We start from the raw sequence: 17940 nt of genomic DNA on the forward strand, positions 1-17940 counted from the left end.
CAGTCCAGTGATTAGGGCTCCACACTCTCACTGCTGAGGGCCCAGGTTCAATCCCTGGTCGGGGAACTAATATCCTACAAGCTACGCAGTGCGGCCAAAAAGAAAAAAAAAAGCCACGCAGTGTGGACAAAATCACATGATTATTTCAATAGACACAGAAAAAGCATTTGACAAAATCCAGTAGCCTTTCATGATAAAAACACTTGGCAAATTAGGAATACAAGGGAACTTTCTAAATGTGATAAGGGGCATCTCTATGAAAGACCCACAGCTAACATCAGATGTAATGTTTAAAGGCTGAATGTGTTCTCTTTAAGATCAAGACAAGGATGTCTGCTCTCAGTTGCATATGTATCTAAGTTATATGTGTGTATGTATCTTAGTTTAAAATGCTTAATTGTGAAACGAAAATCAAAGAAAAAGCTAAAAAGAGTAAATTAGTAATCTTCATACCAGGTACTTTCACTGAGGCCCTAAGCACATTATAAATCTTTTTCTGTATTAACTTTTTTGCTGCGCGGCCTGTGGGATCTTAGTTCCCCAACCAGGGGTCAAACCCATGCGCCCTGCAGTGGAAGCGCAGAGTCCTAACCACTGGACCGCTGGGAAAGTCCCTGCATCAACTTTTTGAAATATTCTTATTAAAATAAAATTTTTTAAAATCCCCTTTAATTGAAGTATTTTACATCTGTATTACTGTGTAGTTAGTATAAAAACTTGATTTCAATTATTTGTCTTAGGAGTATATCAAATGTTGATCTGATTAAAGGAATGGTTAATTTCCATAGTGATTAACTGCCTCTGTCTCAATTATTAAACCATTCTTTATTTTTCAGAAAGCTTTTAGGGTAAATATAAAATCTGAATCCTGTCCCTTTTTTAGTATGTATTTTCCCATATTTGAAATATTTATTTCTGGGATATGCCTTCTGGTTTGAACACTAAGAAAACTGAAAAACTTGGGCATTTGTTTTCTAGGAAAAAGTTTGTCCAAATTTGTACAATTTGTCCAAAACCATCAACTACTAAATGGTAGAATTAAGATGTAAACAAAGGTTTTTCTAATTGATCTTTGACAAAGGAGCAAAGGCAGTACAATGGAGCAAAGATAGTCTTTTCAACAAATTGTTCTGGGACAGCTGGTCATCCGCATGCAAATGAATGTAGATGCGGAGGTTATTCTCAAAATGGACCTAAACACAGACCTAAATGTAAAACTGTAATAAGCTACTGGAAGGTAACATTGGAGAGAACCTAGATGATCTTGCATATGGCAGTGACTTTTTAGATACAACACCAAAGGCATGATCCATAAAAGAAGCAGTTGATAAGCTGGACTTCATTAAAATTAGAAACTTCTGCTCTGCCAAAGACAGTGTCAAGAGAATGAGAAGGCAAGCCATAGATTTGTAAAAGGCGCACATGACAAAGACTGTTATCCAAAATATTCAGTGGGATCTTATAATCGATAGTAGTAAAGAATTATTAATTCCTTATGTTTTGATAAATTTTGACAGATATGTACACCTATGAAGCTACTACTACAATCAGGATTAAGAACATTTCCATCTCACCCCCAAAGGAATTTGTTTCTAATTAAGCCTTTTATTAAAACCCATAACGATCATGAAACAGGAATGACTAAAACATAAACATGACATTTAAGGAAAGTCACTTCTTAAAAGCCAATGAATATGTATAGTATAAATTTTATTACATTCTTTTGAATATTTCAGAAATGGTTTAGTTACATCTTAAGACACTATAAAAAGAGCAAGTTTAGAAATGAAAAAATAGTACAATTAACAAGAGTGCTTTGTGTTTTTTTGGACCCGTTTTTATCGGATATCCTCAATTTTCTAGGTCCCTGCAACTCTACAGCTTATAGCTTCACCTAGATGACCTCTTGCATACCATATTTTGATTCTGAGCAATGCTTCTCTCTCTTCAGCAGAGAAACTATAAATACCAGTCTTAGGGACTGAAGAAAGTATTGATGTCATTGAGCCATATGTAGAAAGTTCCTGAGAGTGTTGAGCTCAAATCTTTGGGAGTGGAACCAAATACCATATGCTAAAAAATTTGAACTAGAGTCAGTGTCTTAGGCTAAAGAATTATGAGCTAGAGCCTGTAGTTGGAGTTCTCTGGGTATTTCTGAAGTATTTCATTTTACCCAAGTTCTCTGTGAAATTAAGGAGATCTTTCCGGCACACCTATAGTGCTATTGCTACTTATGCACTAAGACTATTGCTGCTGTTCATTCAGACATTTATAAGGGCAGTGATGTTGATGGGGTGAGGTTACATAGAATTTGAGAGATAAGGAAACATTTTTATTCTTTTTGAAAAAGTTGTTGCTAGTGAAGCCAAAATATCATTGTACTTTGGCATTAATAGGAGACACTGATTTACAGTGTAAACTACAAGCTTTTGTAAGAATTAGGTACAGTCCAAGGTATTATCTTAGTGTAGCTCTAACAGGAAAATTTGGATAATGTAGCACCCCCACATCCTTACCTAGGGAAATCAGCTTGACAGCATGTCAAGTATTAACTTGATATATGAAGAATTGACCATATGTCATTAGCTGCAAACTTAGTTATCAGGTGAAGAGTTGTTCAGTGGATTATTTGAAGATTCCCTACCCCTACCCCCACCATACACACAAGAGAAAGACTTCTGAAATGAATAATTGAAGAGCTAGTCTCATAGCTAGAAATGTATTATTGAGCCATATGTAATATATATCTGAAACTTAGTGAAGTTTTATTTCACAAAAAAGATAAATTTTACGTAATTCATAATTCATGCCCTATTTATGATTCCTTTGCACTGAATTAATTTCATTTGAAAAAGACTAAACTGGTTGGCCAGAAGAGTCCTTAATTGACCATATTTTAGTCATTATTTCAAAGTAAAGCAAAAAATCTAAGTTATCTGGGAAACTTATTTCTAGTTAGAGAGTCTGGAAGCATTTCTCTTAAGTTGCTCTAGCATTCACCACTTCTTTTTCTTTTACCAATTATAAACCCACAGATTTTTCTAACAGTTTCAACTATATCAGTTTGAACCATATTACATTGCTATTTTTATCATTCAAAAATGGTATAATATTGGCCATTTTATATAGTTCAACTTAATATAAATAAGCTCGGGAAAGATTCCCACAGTTGTAGTAGTTTAATTCTTTTATTTGAGGAAGATTATATTGCTCAGAGTAACCTTAGAGATTACTTTGAATTTAGAGAATTTCTTATTCCAAAGGCTGTTACAAATCAACAGTTAAGTTCAGGACAGCATGGATAAAACAGTGGGTTTTATTTTATTTATTTATTTATTTTATTTATTTTAAAATTTTTATTTACTTTTGGCTGCGTTGGGTCTTCATTGCTGCACGCAGGCATTCTCTAGTTGTGGTGAGCTGGGGCTACTCATTGTGGCGGTGTGCGGGCTTCTTATTGCCGTGGCTTCTGTTGTTGCGGAGCATGGGCTCTAGGAGTGCAGGCTCAGTAGTTGGGGCACGTGGGCCCTGTAGTTGCGGCACATGGGCCCTAGAGCATGCAGGCTTCAGTAGTTGGGGCGCATCGGCTCTAGGGCACACGGGCTTCGGTAGTTGTGGCACACGGGCTCAGTAGTTAGGGCTCGCAGGTTCAGTAGTTGTGGCGCACGGGCTTAGTTGCTCTGTGGCATGTGGGATCTTCCCGGACCAGGGGTCCAACCTGTGTCCCCTGCATTGGCAGGCAGATTCTTAGCCACCGCACCACCAGAGAAGTCCAAACAGTGGGTTTTAGACACTCTAATGAACTTGTCCAGAAAGATGGTGTTGGTGAATAAATATATCCTTAATCTCTTTACGTTAAAGCTCCAGATAATTCTATACAGAATTCTAGTTTATCAGTAGAAACAAAATCCTTAACTAGATGGACTGTTTTGCTGATTCTGTGTTTGATTTGTCTTTTTATTTTTAATTTTTAATGACTTTTTTTTTCCTTTTCCAGAAGTATTGTCATTTTATTTGGGGTGGGGGGGTGAGGTTCTTTTTTTTGATTGTGGTAAGAACACTTACCTGAGATTTTACCTTATTAGATTTTTAAGTGTATATAATACAGTATTGTCATCTATATGCACAGTGCTGTGCAGCAGATCTCTAGAACTTGTTCACCTTGCATAACTAAAATTTTATGTCCATTTTAATGACTCATTTTTAAAATTCACAGACTCTACCTAGTTTCTGTCCTAATTGACAGAAATATAATATGGCACAAAGATATCTAGGGGAAAAATGTATATACATATATTTTTTCCTACATGTGTACATATATGTAAACATATTTTTAAATGGGATTCCCTTCTAAACCAGATTCTGTATCAGCATCTTCTTTCTGGGGTCGTTATCCTTTCCTCATTCTTTTTATTTATCTCTCTTACTCAATTTTAGATTCTTTTAACTTCCCCACTCTTTTCTTCCTTTGGTCATTGCCTCTTTCAACTCATTATTTCTCTATTTTCTCTTGCTAGAGAAGGCAGCAACCAGGCAACAGAGCTTTACATATGTTTGGACCACAGAAGGAAACTGATTATCATTGCTTCGTACAGAAGAAAACTTGTTTTCCTTACTTAATTAGTTTTGTATTGGAAAAATCATGTCCCATGTGGAAAATCATTATGTTTATGGGTCTCTGGCTTCTGTGGCATCAGGACAGGTGACAAACCACCATTTACGGAGTCAGAATAGTAGCTTACATCTGAATCTTTTATAAAATAGCTGTTGGGATAAATAAGTACCATTCTAAGTGGAGAGCATCCAAATAAAATAGCTAAACAAATAAAAGTTACTGTTATCTTGGCTCCAATATATTTGGATAAGCCATTGTTCAATCTTGAATTGTGAGCTCCTTTTATAAGTACTCCGTTTAATTTGTTTGTTTTTTTTTTTTTTTTTACAAAGCAGACCCTGCCCCCTCAAAACCAATGAATTAGTTAACATTTAAAATAATATGAAGTTGGGGGCTTCCCTGGTGGCGCAGTGGTTGAGAGTCCGCCTGCCGATGCAGGGGACACGGGTTCGTGCCCCGATCCGGGAGGATCCCACATGCCGCGAAACGGCTGGGCCCGTGAGCCATGGCCGCTGAGCCTGCGCGTCCGGAGCCTGTGCTCCGCAACGGGAGAGGCCACAACAGTGAGAGGCCCGCGTACCACACACACACAAAAAATAATATGAAGTTGTAAATTAAGATACATGGGAGAATTTTCTCTTACCTTTGGTTTCTTCTGCAGTTATTGCCTTTTGCATTTTTTTAAGGAGATGAGCAAGAAGCAGCACTAATGTCTCATCCGTCTTTTATGAAAATTTGAATTAGTTCCTCATCAGTAGCATTCAAGATGCTGGAAAAGCAGATAACGATTAGTTTCCCTGCCATCTCCTTTCTTTTCTTCCTGCTGTTAGCTTAATTCTTACAACTGATCGACTTCTATGCTGTAGTAGCTCAGCTTGGAATAAAATTAACTAAAAAGAAGAGTAACAACAGGATGTTTTTCAGGTTAATCTTGATCTTTATGAGTTCAGTGGTATAAGTGATGCCCTAAAACTATTATAGTACAGTGCAAGGAGGAGACTGTTGTACATTTTATCATAGAGTCTGACTTTGTACTAATTGTAAAAATATTTATATGTCTTGACTGTGAGATCTGAAAATGTTTGTTTCTATTTATAGCCATTAAAAATTATTTTGGGCTGTTTATAACAAACACAAAATAACTTGATAAGTGACATGAGAATTTTTTTTCATGTAAAAGAAGTCTAAAGGTAGTGTGTTTCAGCGCTTGTGTGGCAGCTCCATGGTCATCCAGGACCAAGACTCCTTCTAACTTTCTTTTTAACCTGATCTAATATATGACTTCCATATTGAAATTTGCCTCATGGTTACTGAATGGTTCCTGGAGTTCCAGCCTTGGTAGCCACAGTTCAGGAAGAAAGACAGAGGAAAGGGGGGAGAAAACAAGAACGTACCTCCCAACTGAGTTAACCGCATTTATTTAAAGTTCAAAGAAGCCTGGAAAATGTAATTTTTTTCATGGGAAAAGTATGGTTTTAAGTAAATGTTTGATTATGTTAGTAAGGAAGAAGGGGTAGATGGATATTTGTGTAGGTAGTTAACTACCTCTGCCACACTGTCTGAGTAAATGAGGTTCTACTGGTGAGATTTCTTAAATGCAGCTATGCCACTCCTGTACAGTCCTGAGGTTTGTCAGTTAGATGCTCTTGCATAGTAATTCAAGTTTATAAGCCCATTGTCCCACTCTATGGCAGATATAATTCTCAGATTGAATGTCATAAGGTGGAATTAGTACTTAGGTTGTGTATTAGTCACATAGTTTGGGATAAAGGAGGAAGCATCTTCTTCTGTTGTTGTTGTTTGTTTTAAAATACAAGTCTGTGTGAAATGGAAATCAACAAAACTACTCAAAAAAAATAAAAAAGACCTAATTAAATGGAGAGACATCCCAGGTAAATAAATCAGAAAACTTAATATTGTTAAGATGTCAGTACCAACCACCCAAAGCAATCTACAAATTCAGTGCACTCCCTATCAAAATTCCTACTGCCATTTTTGTAGAAATGAAAGACCTGATCCTAATTCACCAAGATATTAATAGCCAAGGTATTATTGAAAAAGAAAAATAAAGTTAGAGGACTCATACTTTCCAATTTCAAAATTTCCTACAAAGCTCAGTAATTAAAACAGTGTGGTAATCGCATAAGGGTAGACATACAGACCAATGGAATAGAATTGAGAACCTATAAATAAATATATATATCTCTTGACAATTGATTTTCAGTAGAGGCACCAGACCCAACCTACAGAATAGGAGGAAATATTTGAAAGTTACATATCTGATAAGGATTTAATATCCAGAATATATAAAGAACAAGTCAATAACAAAATGACAAACTCAATTTCAAGATAGGCAAAGGACTGAATAGACATTTCTCCAGAGAGGATATACAAATGACCAATAAGCACGTGAAAGCATGAAAAGATGTTTAGCATCATTAGTCATTAGAAAAATGCAAATCAAAACCACAGTAACATTTCACTTCACACCCACTAGGATGGCTATTTATATAGAAGAGGGAAAATAGAAATATATCACTAGTGGGACTTTAAAATAGTGCAGCTGCTGTAGAAACTTTCCTCACAAAGTTAAGTAGAATTACCATATGGCCCAGCAATTTTACTCCTAGGTATATACCAAAAAGAATTGAAAACAGGAACTCATAGTAGCTAAAAGTGTCCATCAATAGGTGAATGGTTAAACAAATTGTCATATATCCATACATTGTAATTTGGTATTGCTTAATGGGTACAAAGTTTCTGTTTGGGGTGGTGAAAAAGTTTTGTAAATAGTGTTGACAGTTGTACAGTTGTGAATGTAATTAATGCCATTGAATTATACACCTAAAAATAGTGAAAATGTCAAATTTTATGACAATTTAAAAATAAAACGTATCTTTATTTTATTTTTTTTTAGAAAGTTTTTTTTTTTTAATATTTATTTATTTGGCTGTGCCAGGTCTTAGTTGCAGCATGCAGGATCTTTGTTGCCGTGTGTAGGATCTTCATTGTGGCATGCGGGGTCATTTTAGTTGCGGCATGTGGTATCTAGTTCCCTGACCAGGGATCAAACCTGTGCCCCCAGCATTGGGAGTACAGAGTCTTAACCACTGGACCACCAGGGAAGTCCCAAAACCTATCTTTAAAAAATTACATCACTGTCAGTGTAGGTTCATCAGTCATAACAAATGTACTACCACTCCGGTAGGGGATGTTGGCAATAGGAGATGCTATGCATATGTGGAGGCAGGGGGAAAAGGGGAATCTGTACCTTCCTTTCAGTTTTGCTATGAACCTAAAACTACTCTTTAACCCTCTTAACCATTTTTTTTAAAGACTTTTTAAAAGAGCAGTTGTGTATTTTATCACAATTTAAAAATTTTTACATATATGTATAAAGTATATATAAAAATATGTAATGTATGTGAATATATATGAAATGTATAAAATATGTATATAAAGATAGATTTTTAAAGTATATATAAATATAAAGCAAATGTAGAAGTATATATTAGAAAGAGTTGGACTTTTATTCCCAACTCCACAGCAGAAGCTTTGTGTCTTTAGACAAGTTATTTAACTTCTTCAAACCCCAATATTGTTATGTATAAAATGAGAAAAATAATGATGCTACTCGCTACTTGTAGAGATGTATTAGCATTAGAGATGATCATGTAAAGGGCCTAAAAGAATCTCTAATACACAGGAAGTGCTCAATAGGTAGAAGCCATTATCGCTGAAAATTTTGTTCATTTTTATTTGGCTATGATATGTTTATATGTTTATTCATTATTTCTTCCACAATCATAATTCCCACTTGAACCCTAAACTGCTGACTGCCATTAAACTATTACTATTTTTAACTTCTTTGTTTTGTTTTGTTTTGTTTTGTTTTACAGGCAACAATTGGTATTGACTTTTTATCAAAAACAATGTACTTAGAGGATCGAACAGTGAGTAATGTTTTCAGTGTGCAATTTTCTGCAACACTCCAGGATAGAAAATTATGATCAAAACTATAATCAATGATTGTCACTGTAAGAAGTACTTAGCAAAGTTGCCAAAGTTAGTTTACAGGCCTTGAGAAAAACTGTTATTATAGAGTGAGTAGTACTTAGCACTTTGAGTTTTTTATCCCCAAGTAGAATCCAAAGGGGAGAGAAAGCTGTTATTTGTAAAACTCTGATGGCCCTAGGCTTGTTAAACAAAATTTTGTCTTGATTTGGAAAATTATAACAAATAGCATTGAGATAAGAATATTTTCATGAAGAAATTAGAGCTGCTAAAGACCTTTTGAATACCACTCTTGAGGCATTCAAAAAGATTTCATTTGAATATCACACAATTTGTGAACTTCAAGGTTTTATTTGTCAGAATATGATATGTACAAAGTGACTATGAATAGAAAAAAGTAATGTGTATTTACTTGTTAGATTTTTGTCTTCCATCTTTTGGAATACTCCTTTTAAGTGCAATATAAATCCTGTATTCTAGCCTGCTATCCCTTGAAGAGATTCCTGTCACCTAAACAGTGACTCTCTTATATGCATTATTTTGGGATCTATACCCAAAAAAGTTATCTCTAATGCTATTTCTTATAAGTTTGTGATTTTTTTTTCTTTTGGATGTTCTTTTATGTTTTAACATATAGCATTCTATTTCTTAAAATTTGAAAACAGAAACTGCTTTATGATGGTAAGAGAACTTAATGCTTGTTTTCAGGCTTTTCTTCCTGGAATGTAGATGTGAAAAAGTAAGAAAGTAAAGATATTTTTATGTAGGGTTGCAAAAAGATATTTCTCCTTTTCGCTAGATTATATACAGTGTTCTAGGAAGAAATGTGTGGGAGAAACATAAGCACAGTAGTCAGAGATCCAATTTCAAAGTGTTCTGGATCCAATAGAGAAAAGAGACATTTTATTTTAGTTTCAGAGAGGCTTGCAGAAAGGCATTAATTCCTTTTCTCTGATAGCCTGAGCTGCTCACTGACATTTACCTTTGTTTTTCCCTTTTATGTTCACTGTTTGAACATCAGCAGTCTACTTTTGCTCTCCGGAACGCATAGGATTCAAAGAGAGGTTACAGGGAGGGGAAAAAAAAGGAAGCTGTACTTCTGATTCTGTGAAATCTTTCATATTGCCATTTTTTTGAGTTATGTACCTTCAGAGCAAGCCAAATTTAAATATTATTCCCTTTTGAAAAAGGAAAGGAGTTTTGTGTTATTTTCATTCCTCACATCCCTGTAACCTTTTGCATGAGTTTCCTTTTTACCTCCTTGCCACCCTCCTCCCTTTAAAAACATTATTTCTTTTTAGTTTGAGTTTGGTTTTTTTTTTTTTGTTTTTTTTTTTTTTTTTCCCATCCCACAGATCAGGCTGCAGCTATGGGATACTGCGGGTCAGGAACGTTTCCGTAGCCTCATTCCCAGTTACATCCGTGATTCTGCTGCAGCTGTAGTAGTTTACGATATCACAAGTAGGTATTTTGCAACGGGTTGACCTTTCTTATTTTTCTTGCTTGTTTGACTGATTTTATTGTTAGGTACGATTGCAATTATGGGACACAGCAGGTCAAGAGCGGTTCAGGAGCTTGATTCCTAGCTACATTCGTGACTCCACTGTGGCAGTTGTTGTTTATGATATCACAAGTGAGTGGGGGGGAATTATGCATTTCTAATCTTTCAACCTTTAGCTTAGTTGCATGCATGTTCTTGTCTTGTGCTTGTTTTCTATACTGGCATGTAAAAATGAGTTTTATCATAGCAAACCTTATCACAGGCCAGCTAGGTCAGAGTATTTGCTTTGGTGTTTGTACCAATATGCTTTATTTCTACTGTGCCAAGTTTTTTTGCCCTGTAATTTTTCCTTTAGATCTAATTATGAATCGTCTCCAAGGCTTTCTTAGTATCCTATTATCCCTACACCGTAATTATGGTTGGAAGAATGTCTCCTTTTTTATTTAACTTGATCTCAGATTTCTCTAAAATAAAATAATCTGCATTTAAGTCTCTTGCCAAGTTCTCCAGATCCTTCAAGGCTTCTGTTGAGACTGTTAAAAGCTTCCGCTAGCCAACTTTTCTCTGCTTTCCCCTTCCAGCCATCCTCTCTCTATAGAGGAAGGCAGAGAAAACATAATGTGCAGTTTTCTGTTAATCATTTTCATTTGAATGAAATCTGGATTCTCTGACTTATTTACTTGGTTGCTAACGAATTATACTTCATTTCTCTCCAAGAAAAAAATTTAAATGGGAGACTAAAAAAAGTAATGGTCTTCCTTTTTCTTTTCCTTCAAGACTGACTAATAATGCCTTTGGCTTTTTAAGTGACTGTAAATTTTGAATGGAGCATTGGTGACTGACAGGGAAATGCTATCTGATTAAAATTGTCTTTGTGAATCAGTTTATGATATATTAGGCAATATTAAGCATTATGCCATATAGTGCTCCATAATTTATAGGAAGGCCAGGATAGTACCATATCTTGGACTTCTTTAAAAACATCTTATATACACAATCTACTGATTTGAGCTAGTAATATTATTAGTATACATTTTTGCATATTTGCTCAACCAGAAATCATATCTACTTAACAATAATTGCAATGGCAGAATTATAAGAGGTTTGCATTCAGAGACTTTTTTTTTTTTTGGTTAGGTGCCAAATGCAGTCTTTCTTTTCTTGAAGCTTTTCTTTGGGTTGCTACTTGTTTTAAAAATGTATGTTCATTATTGTGCATTCACAAGTTTTGCAGCTTTAAAATGTTTGTGCTTACTTTAACCAAATCAAGTAAAGCCTGGTGTATTTTTCTTTGAAATTTGTGCACATGCCATTAAAATATTAGCAAGTTGTTTTCTTTAGCTGCTGTAAGATGTATTGAAGTACTCTATTTAGAATCCAGGGCTAGAAAAGATGGATTTTGTTATAAGTAATTCTGGTACATTAAACTAATAAACTTCAAGTTAAAGTGATCACAAACTGAATAAGCAATGCAAACAGAGTGGTGTTGAAAGCTATTTAAAGGCTTTACAAATTTTGTGGATGTGTTGGGACTTACTGGCTGACATACTTTTGGAGATGCTTTCTTTGTCATGTTTGGTATGTTTAAGTAATCAAAAAAGCATTGTGGCAACATGACACCATATTATCTGCCATAGCTGTCCTTACATTTAAATTTTTTTTTCAATTACCTATAGTACATTATACTCACTTGGTCATGTCCAAAAATTTTAAACTATTATAAAAGGTACCTTAAGGACTTTACTATTGTGATTTGTTTAGATTATTGATATTTATACTCAGATAAAATGGAGTTATGTTGCAGGCACATTAAAAGTGGGTCCTAATGTGCCAACCCCCTTCCAACTTCCAGTACCTTTTTTTTTTTTCCTTTTTTTTCTTTGTTTGGTCCTTCACTTGGGGAGGCACTTGGAATAACACTAATCTCTCTGTCCACCCTCCTATATACCAGATGTTAACTCATTCCAGCAAACTACAAAGTGGATTGATGATGTCAGAACAGAAAGAGGAAGTGATGTTATCATCATGCTAGTAGGAAATAAAACAGATCTTGCTGACAAGAGGTATGGAATGATTTCATATTTGTATGGAATGTTTGATTTCTTTGTTAAGCAGCCTGTTATTTTTGTTAGTGAAAAATTGCTTTAAAAGGAGACATGTTTAATCCTTAATTTTATACCCCTGCCCCTTTTCTTTAGTGTGGGGACCTGAAATAGAAAGGTAAGCATTAAACTCAGTCCTGGGAACTCCCTGGCGGTCCAGTGGTTAGGACTCTGTGCTTTCATTGCCGAGGACCCAGGTTCAATCCCTGGTCGGGGAACTAAGATCCTGCAAGCTGAGCGGCACGGCCCACCCGCCCTCCCCCACCACACACACACACAATAAAACACACATTAGGGCTTCCCTGGTGGCGCAGTGGTTAAGAATCTGCCTGCCAATGCAGGGGATACAGGTTCGAGCCCTGGTCTGGGAAGATCCCACGTGCCACAGAGCAACTAAGTGCGTGCGCCACAACTACTGAGCCTGTACTCTAGAGCCCTGCGTACCACAACTGCTGAAACCCGCATGCCTAGAGCCCGTGCTCCGCAACAAGAGAAGCCACCCCAGTGAGAAGCGCACACACCGCAACCAAGAGTAAACCCTTGCTCGCTGCAACTAGAGAAAGCCCGCAAGACCCAACGCAGCCAAAAATAAATAGATAAAATAAATAAATTTATTTTTTAAATAAAAACCACATTAAACTCAGTGCTTAAAGGAAACTAAATTTTTTGGTTTTGTGTAAGCTCATGTGTAAATAACTTGTGCAAGATTGTTTACACATGAAGCTGATAACTATTTTGCATTTTTTAGGGCTCATAAATATGAGCAGTGTTCTGTTAAAGAACAAAATGTTTTACAAATCCTATCTTTAAAAAAGTGTTCGTAATGATTAAATGCACACTCTTTTGGTAGTCTTCTTATAAATATTCATTATAATTCAGTGGTGTAGTTTTTTCTTTGCTTTTCTTTTTTTTAATTGTATGGTTGAGCCAGACTGTGAGGTTGAACTGAATAGGTTGATTGTGATACCTTAGTCAAATGAGCAAAGACATATTCAAGTCACAGGATGCAAAATGTATTAACATTCACTGTAGAACCTGTGGCTTGAATATCTGCCTTTAGCATTCCTAAGCGATCTACTGGATATTCTTTCTGCTTTAAATAGTCTTGACCATTTATTTAATATTTGAAGCTTTTACTATTTATTATTTGTTTATTCATTAGTTGGATACTGAAATTCTAGTAATGAACTTTTGCTATTAATTAAAATGTTGTAAAGAAACCCAGTATGTTCAAAGACTTATGAAATGTTAAGCCCATTTCTGCCATGGTACCTCATTTGGAATTGGCAAGGAAGTCTTTCCTAATTTAAAAGTAAATTCAGGGCTTCCCTGGTGGCGCAGTGGTTGAGAGTCCGCCTGCCGATGCAGGGGACACGGGTTCGTGCCCTGGTCCGGGAAGATCCCACATGCCGCGGAGCGGATAGGCCCGTGAGCCATGGCCACTGAGCCTGCGCGTCCGGAGCCTGTGCTCCACAACGGGAGAGGCCACAACAGTGAGAGGCCCGCATACCCACCCAAAAAAAAAAAAAAAGTAAATTCAGCGTATGATTTCAACTTTTCTTTATGAAAATCATTTTTTGGACATCAATTGCTATCATAAATTTTCACTATTTTATTTATCTTCAGTATGAGAATTTGAAGATCATATAGGTATATATTCTTCTAGTGGAGATTCGCTAGATATCTTCATTGTTAAATAGAAAAATTGTATATCTGAATTGTTTCCCTTTATAGCCAGAGTTATCTAAAAGGATGCTTACAAGCATCTGTTCTTTTATTGCATAATATTTGAGTATACAAATGCTAGAAACATCTAAATTATGTTTACAATAATTTTTCTTTAAGGTAATATTTGTCCATTGCCTTAGAATTACCATATTTCTCAGTAATTTTTGCCAGACTATCACCCTTCAGTTATTCACATTTAAAAGAATTAAGAGTCTTAAAAAAAATTTTTTTTTTAATTTTAAAAAATAAAAGAATTAGAGTTTTGTTCATTCCACTAACATAATTGGGTGGGTCATCTATTTTTATTATTTAAATTTTAACGTAATAGTTGCAGGATTTTTTTTTTAATTGAAGTGTAGTTGATTTGCAGTGTTTCAGGTGTATAGCAAAGTGATTCAGTTATACATATATATATGTATTTATCCTTTTTCAGATTCTTTTCCATTATAGGCTATTACAAGACATTGAATATAGTTCCCTGTGCTACACAGTAGGTCCTTGGTGTTTTTCTATTTTACACACAGTAGTGTGTATCTATTAATCCCAAATTCCCAATAAAATAATTTTTAAATGAGTAAAAGTTTTAAATTTTTTTAAAAAGCATTAAAAGAAAATCTTTTGGGAGTGGGTAACCTTTTATAAACATGACGTGGAATCCTGAAGCCATAAAGGGAAAGATTGATAAGTTTGAATGCATAAATGTAAAGATCGTATTCACCTATTAGGTTAGCCATTATTAGGTTAGCCATTATTAGGAAGATTAATAATGCACAGTATCATCAAGAGTCTGAATAAACAAACACTGAAAATGTAACTAATATAATCTTTAGAGGAAACGGTTTAATGTATCAGTATTTAAAATACTCATTGACTCAAATCCACCTCCAGTAACTTATTCCACAGATATACCACAGAAATGTGAAAATATGAACATACAAGAATTATTATTACATTATTTATAATATTAAATAATTAAAATCAGTCTAAATGACTGCTAGTTGTAGTAGCATTTTATAAATGAAATTCTTCTAGCCACTAAAAAAATGAGAAGAATTTATTGCTGTCTAATACGTGAAGCTTAAAAAAAAAAAACTTGATCAGTGTATACATGAATCCTTTTTGTTTTAAAAATATATATATACACACACCATCCTATATATATATATATATATATAGACATCTTTCCTTTGACCTAGAATAAATCTGCATAAGCATACATGAACTTAACTGTAGTTATCTTTGGGAAGAGAGTGGGATTATAGAGGAGTTTATTATAATGATTGGTCTTTTAAAAATTACTTTTGTAATCAGAAAAAAAAAGTTTTGGTAAAAACAGTTCAAAGTTAAACGACTTTACCACTTTCTTTGACAAGTAAATATTTTTTTCGGGACTTCCCTGGTGGCGCAGTGGTTAAGAATCTGCCTGCCAATGCAGGAGACACGGGTTCAATCCCTGGTCCAAGAAGATCCCACATGCGCAGAGCAACTAAGCCCGTGTGCCACAACTACTGAGCCTGCACTCTAGACCCTGCGAGCCACAACTAGTGATCCTGTGTGCCACAACTACTGAAGCCTGTGCTCTGCAACAAGAGAAGCCACTGCAATGAGAAGCCCACACACCGTGACGAGGAGTAGCCCCTGTGCACCACAACGAAGAGTAGCCCCTGCTTGCTGCAACTAGAGAAGGCCCACGTGCAGCAACGAAGACCCAATGCAACCAAAAATAAATAAATAAATAAAATTGATTTTTTTTTTTTTTTTTTTTTTTTTTTTTTTTTTTTGCGGTACACAGGCCTCTCACTGTTGTGGCCTCTCCTGCTGTGGAGCACAGGCTCCGGACACGCAGGCACAGCGGCCACGGCTCACGGGCCCAGCCGCTCTGCGGCATGTAGGATCTTCCCGGACCAGGGCACGAACCCGTGTCCCCTGCATCAGCAGGCGGACTCTCAACCACTGCGCCACCAGGGAAGCCCTTATTCTTTAAATAAATAAATAATTTTTTCATGAAAACTTGGAGGAAAGACCAGAATATATGTTTCCGTGTCTCAGCACCTAGATTCTCAGTATTCTTTATGTCTCCTGTGGCCCAGTGAGTCCCAGATGTTTCAAACCTGAGAATCACTTGGTAAACATGGCTTATTAGATCACTTTTAAGATTCTGGCTATGAAGGATCATGGTCAACCTTAAAATTTTTAATGTTTTTGATCCTCCTTCCAGATTCGGTTATTTTAATCTTTCTAGGTGCTTCTGACAAACTCAATCCACAGTTGTGAACATTGCTATAGCTAACTTTCAACCATTTTATGGGGTTGACTTATAGTCTAAAACTAGTAAGGATTTATGCCTGGAATTCTTCACATGTAGGATTTACAGACTAATAATCATTCATTCAGGAGGTATTTGTTGAGTATCACTTATGTCTCAGAGAATGCCACTCTAGGATAGAGTAGTGAACAAAAAAGACAAGTCTTCAAGGAACTTTTATTCCAAGAATAAACCAGACAATAAATAAGTCAAAAAATACATAGTATTGGGACTTCCCTGGTGGTGCAGCGGTTAAGAATCTGCCTGCCAATTCAGGGGACACAGGTTCGAGCCCTGGTCTGGGAAGATCCCACATGCCGTGAAGCAACTAAGCCCCTGCGCCACAACTACTGAGCCTGTGCTCTAGAGCCCACGAGCCACAACTGCTGAGCCCGCGTGATACAACTACTGAAGCCCACGTGCCTAGAGCCCATGCTCTGCAACAAGAGAAGCCACTGCAGTGAGAAACCCGTGCACCACAACAAAGAGTAGCCCCCGCTTGCTGCAACTAGAGAAAGCCCGCACGCAACAAAGACCCAGTGCAGCAATAAATAAATAAATAAACAAAGAAAATATAGTATGTTTCGTAGTAATACATGCTAAGGGTGAAAATAAGCAGGGAAAGGGAATATGAAATGTTAAGGGCAAGTTTGTCATGTTAGATGGAATAGCAGTAGAAGACCTCCCTGAGAAGATGACTGGTGACTGAGTAAAGACACTAAGGAAGTAAGGGAGTTAACTGTGCAGAGATCTTGAGGAGATAAAGGCCTTAGGCAGATGGCTCAGAAAGTACAAAATCACTGAGTTGGGAATACACTTAGCTTTTTTGAGAGACAGCAAGGAGGCCTACATAGCTGGTAAAGAGAATGATGGAAAGAGTAGTAGGCAGTGAGGTTAAATTAAAACAAAACAAGAAAATATAATGAAGGCCAGGTCATGTAGGGCAAAGTAAAGACTTTCCGAATGAGATTGGAGGGTTTGAGCAGAGAAGTAGCTTTTCATAAGTCACTGTTTGCTCTTTTGAAAATACATAAGGGTAGCAGAGAGGAGGCTAATCTAGACTTTATTCCAAGCAAGAAATGTTGATGACTTGGACCAGGATAGTGGTAGCTTTTGTGGTGACCAGTAGTCAAATTCAGATATTATTTTGAAGATAGAACTGTCAGGATATACTGATGCAATTGATGGAATGCATACAGATGGATGGAATATGGGATGTGGGGGAAGGAGGAGTCAAGGATGACAGCTAGATTTTTGGCCTGAGTAACTGTCATTAACTGAGATAGGAGAGACTGCATAAAGAGACAGTTTGGGAAGGAATATCATGACTTCAGCTTTTGGTGATTTTAAGTATAGAATGGCTATTAGATATCCTAATAATTAGATGTCAGGTAGGCAGTTGGATATATGAGTCTGGAGTTCAGAGCAGCAGTCCAGGCTAGATATATAAGTTTGAGAGGCATCAGCATATAGGTGGTATTTAAAACCGTGAGACTGCATGGGATTGCCAAGAGAGTAGTTGTAGATAGAGAAGAGGTCCAAGGAGTAAGTTTTAGGGCATCTGAAATAATTGTTTTTAGGAAATTCACACTCTGAAGTGTTTGTGTTTGGGCCTAAAGGTCTGCTGCTGATTGTCAACTTACTGTCAAGTTAAGAAAAAAAATGTGTTTTTTTT

The 17940-nt window shown here is 36.1% G+C and overlaps 1 protein-coding gene across 5 annotated transcripts in view; it reads left to right on the forward strand.

The window, feature by feature from the left end:
- The window catches only part of RAB6A (RAB6A, member RAS oncogene family), a 98605-nt gene that overhangs the window by 35465 nt on the left and 45200 nt on the right, over positions 1–17940 (forward strand). For 4 of the 5 annotated variants that reach the window (XM_055078754.1, XM_028477347.2, XM_024131578.3 and 1 more), the window contains exons 3-5: positions 8515–8568; positions 10157–10262; positions 12082–12193. In XM_055078754.1, the coding sequence (XP_054934729.1) occupies positions 8515–8568; positions 10157–10262; positions 12082–12193 (272 nt within the window). Of the gene's footprint in view, positions 1–8514; positions 8569–9984; positions 10091–10156; positions 10263–12081; positions 12194–17940 lie in introns of all 5 variants that reach the window. The other variant, XM_007113286.4, reaches the window with a different exon arrangement.

The sequence above is a fragment of the Physeter macrocephalus genome, chromosome 16 (assembly GCF_002837175.3).
Source record: "Physeter macrocephalus isolate SW-GA chromosome 16, ASM283717v5, whole genome shotgun sequence".
In the NCBI taxonomy this organism is placed as follows: Eukaryota; Metazoa; Chordata; class Mammalia; order Artiodactyla; family Physeteridae; genus Physeter; species Physeter macrocephalus.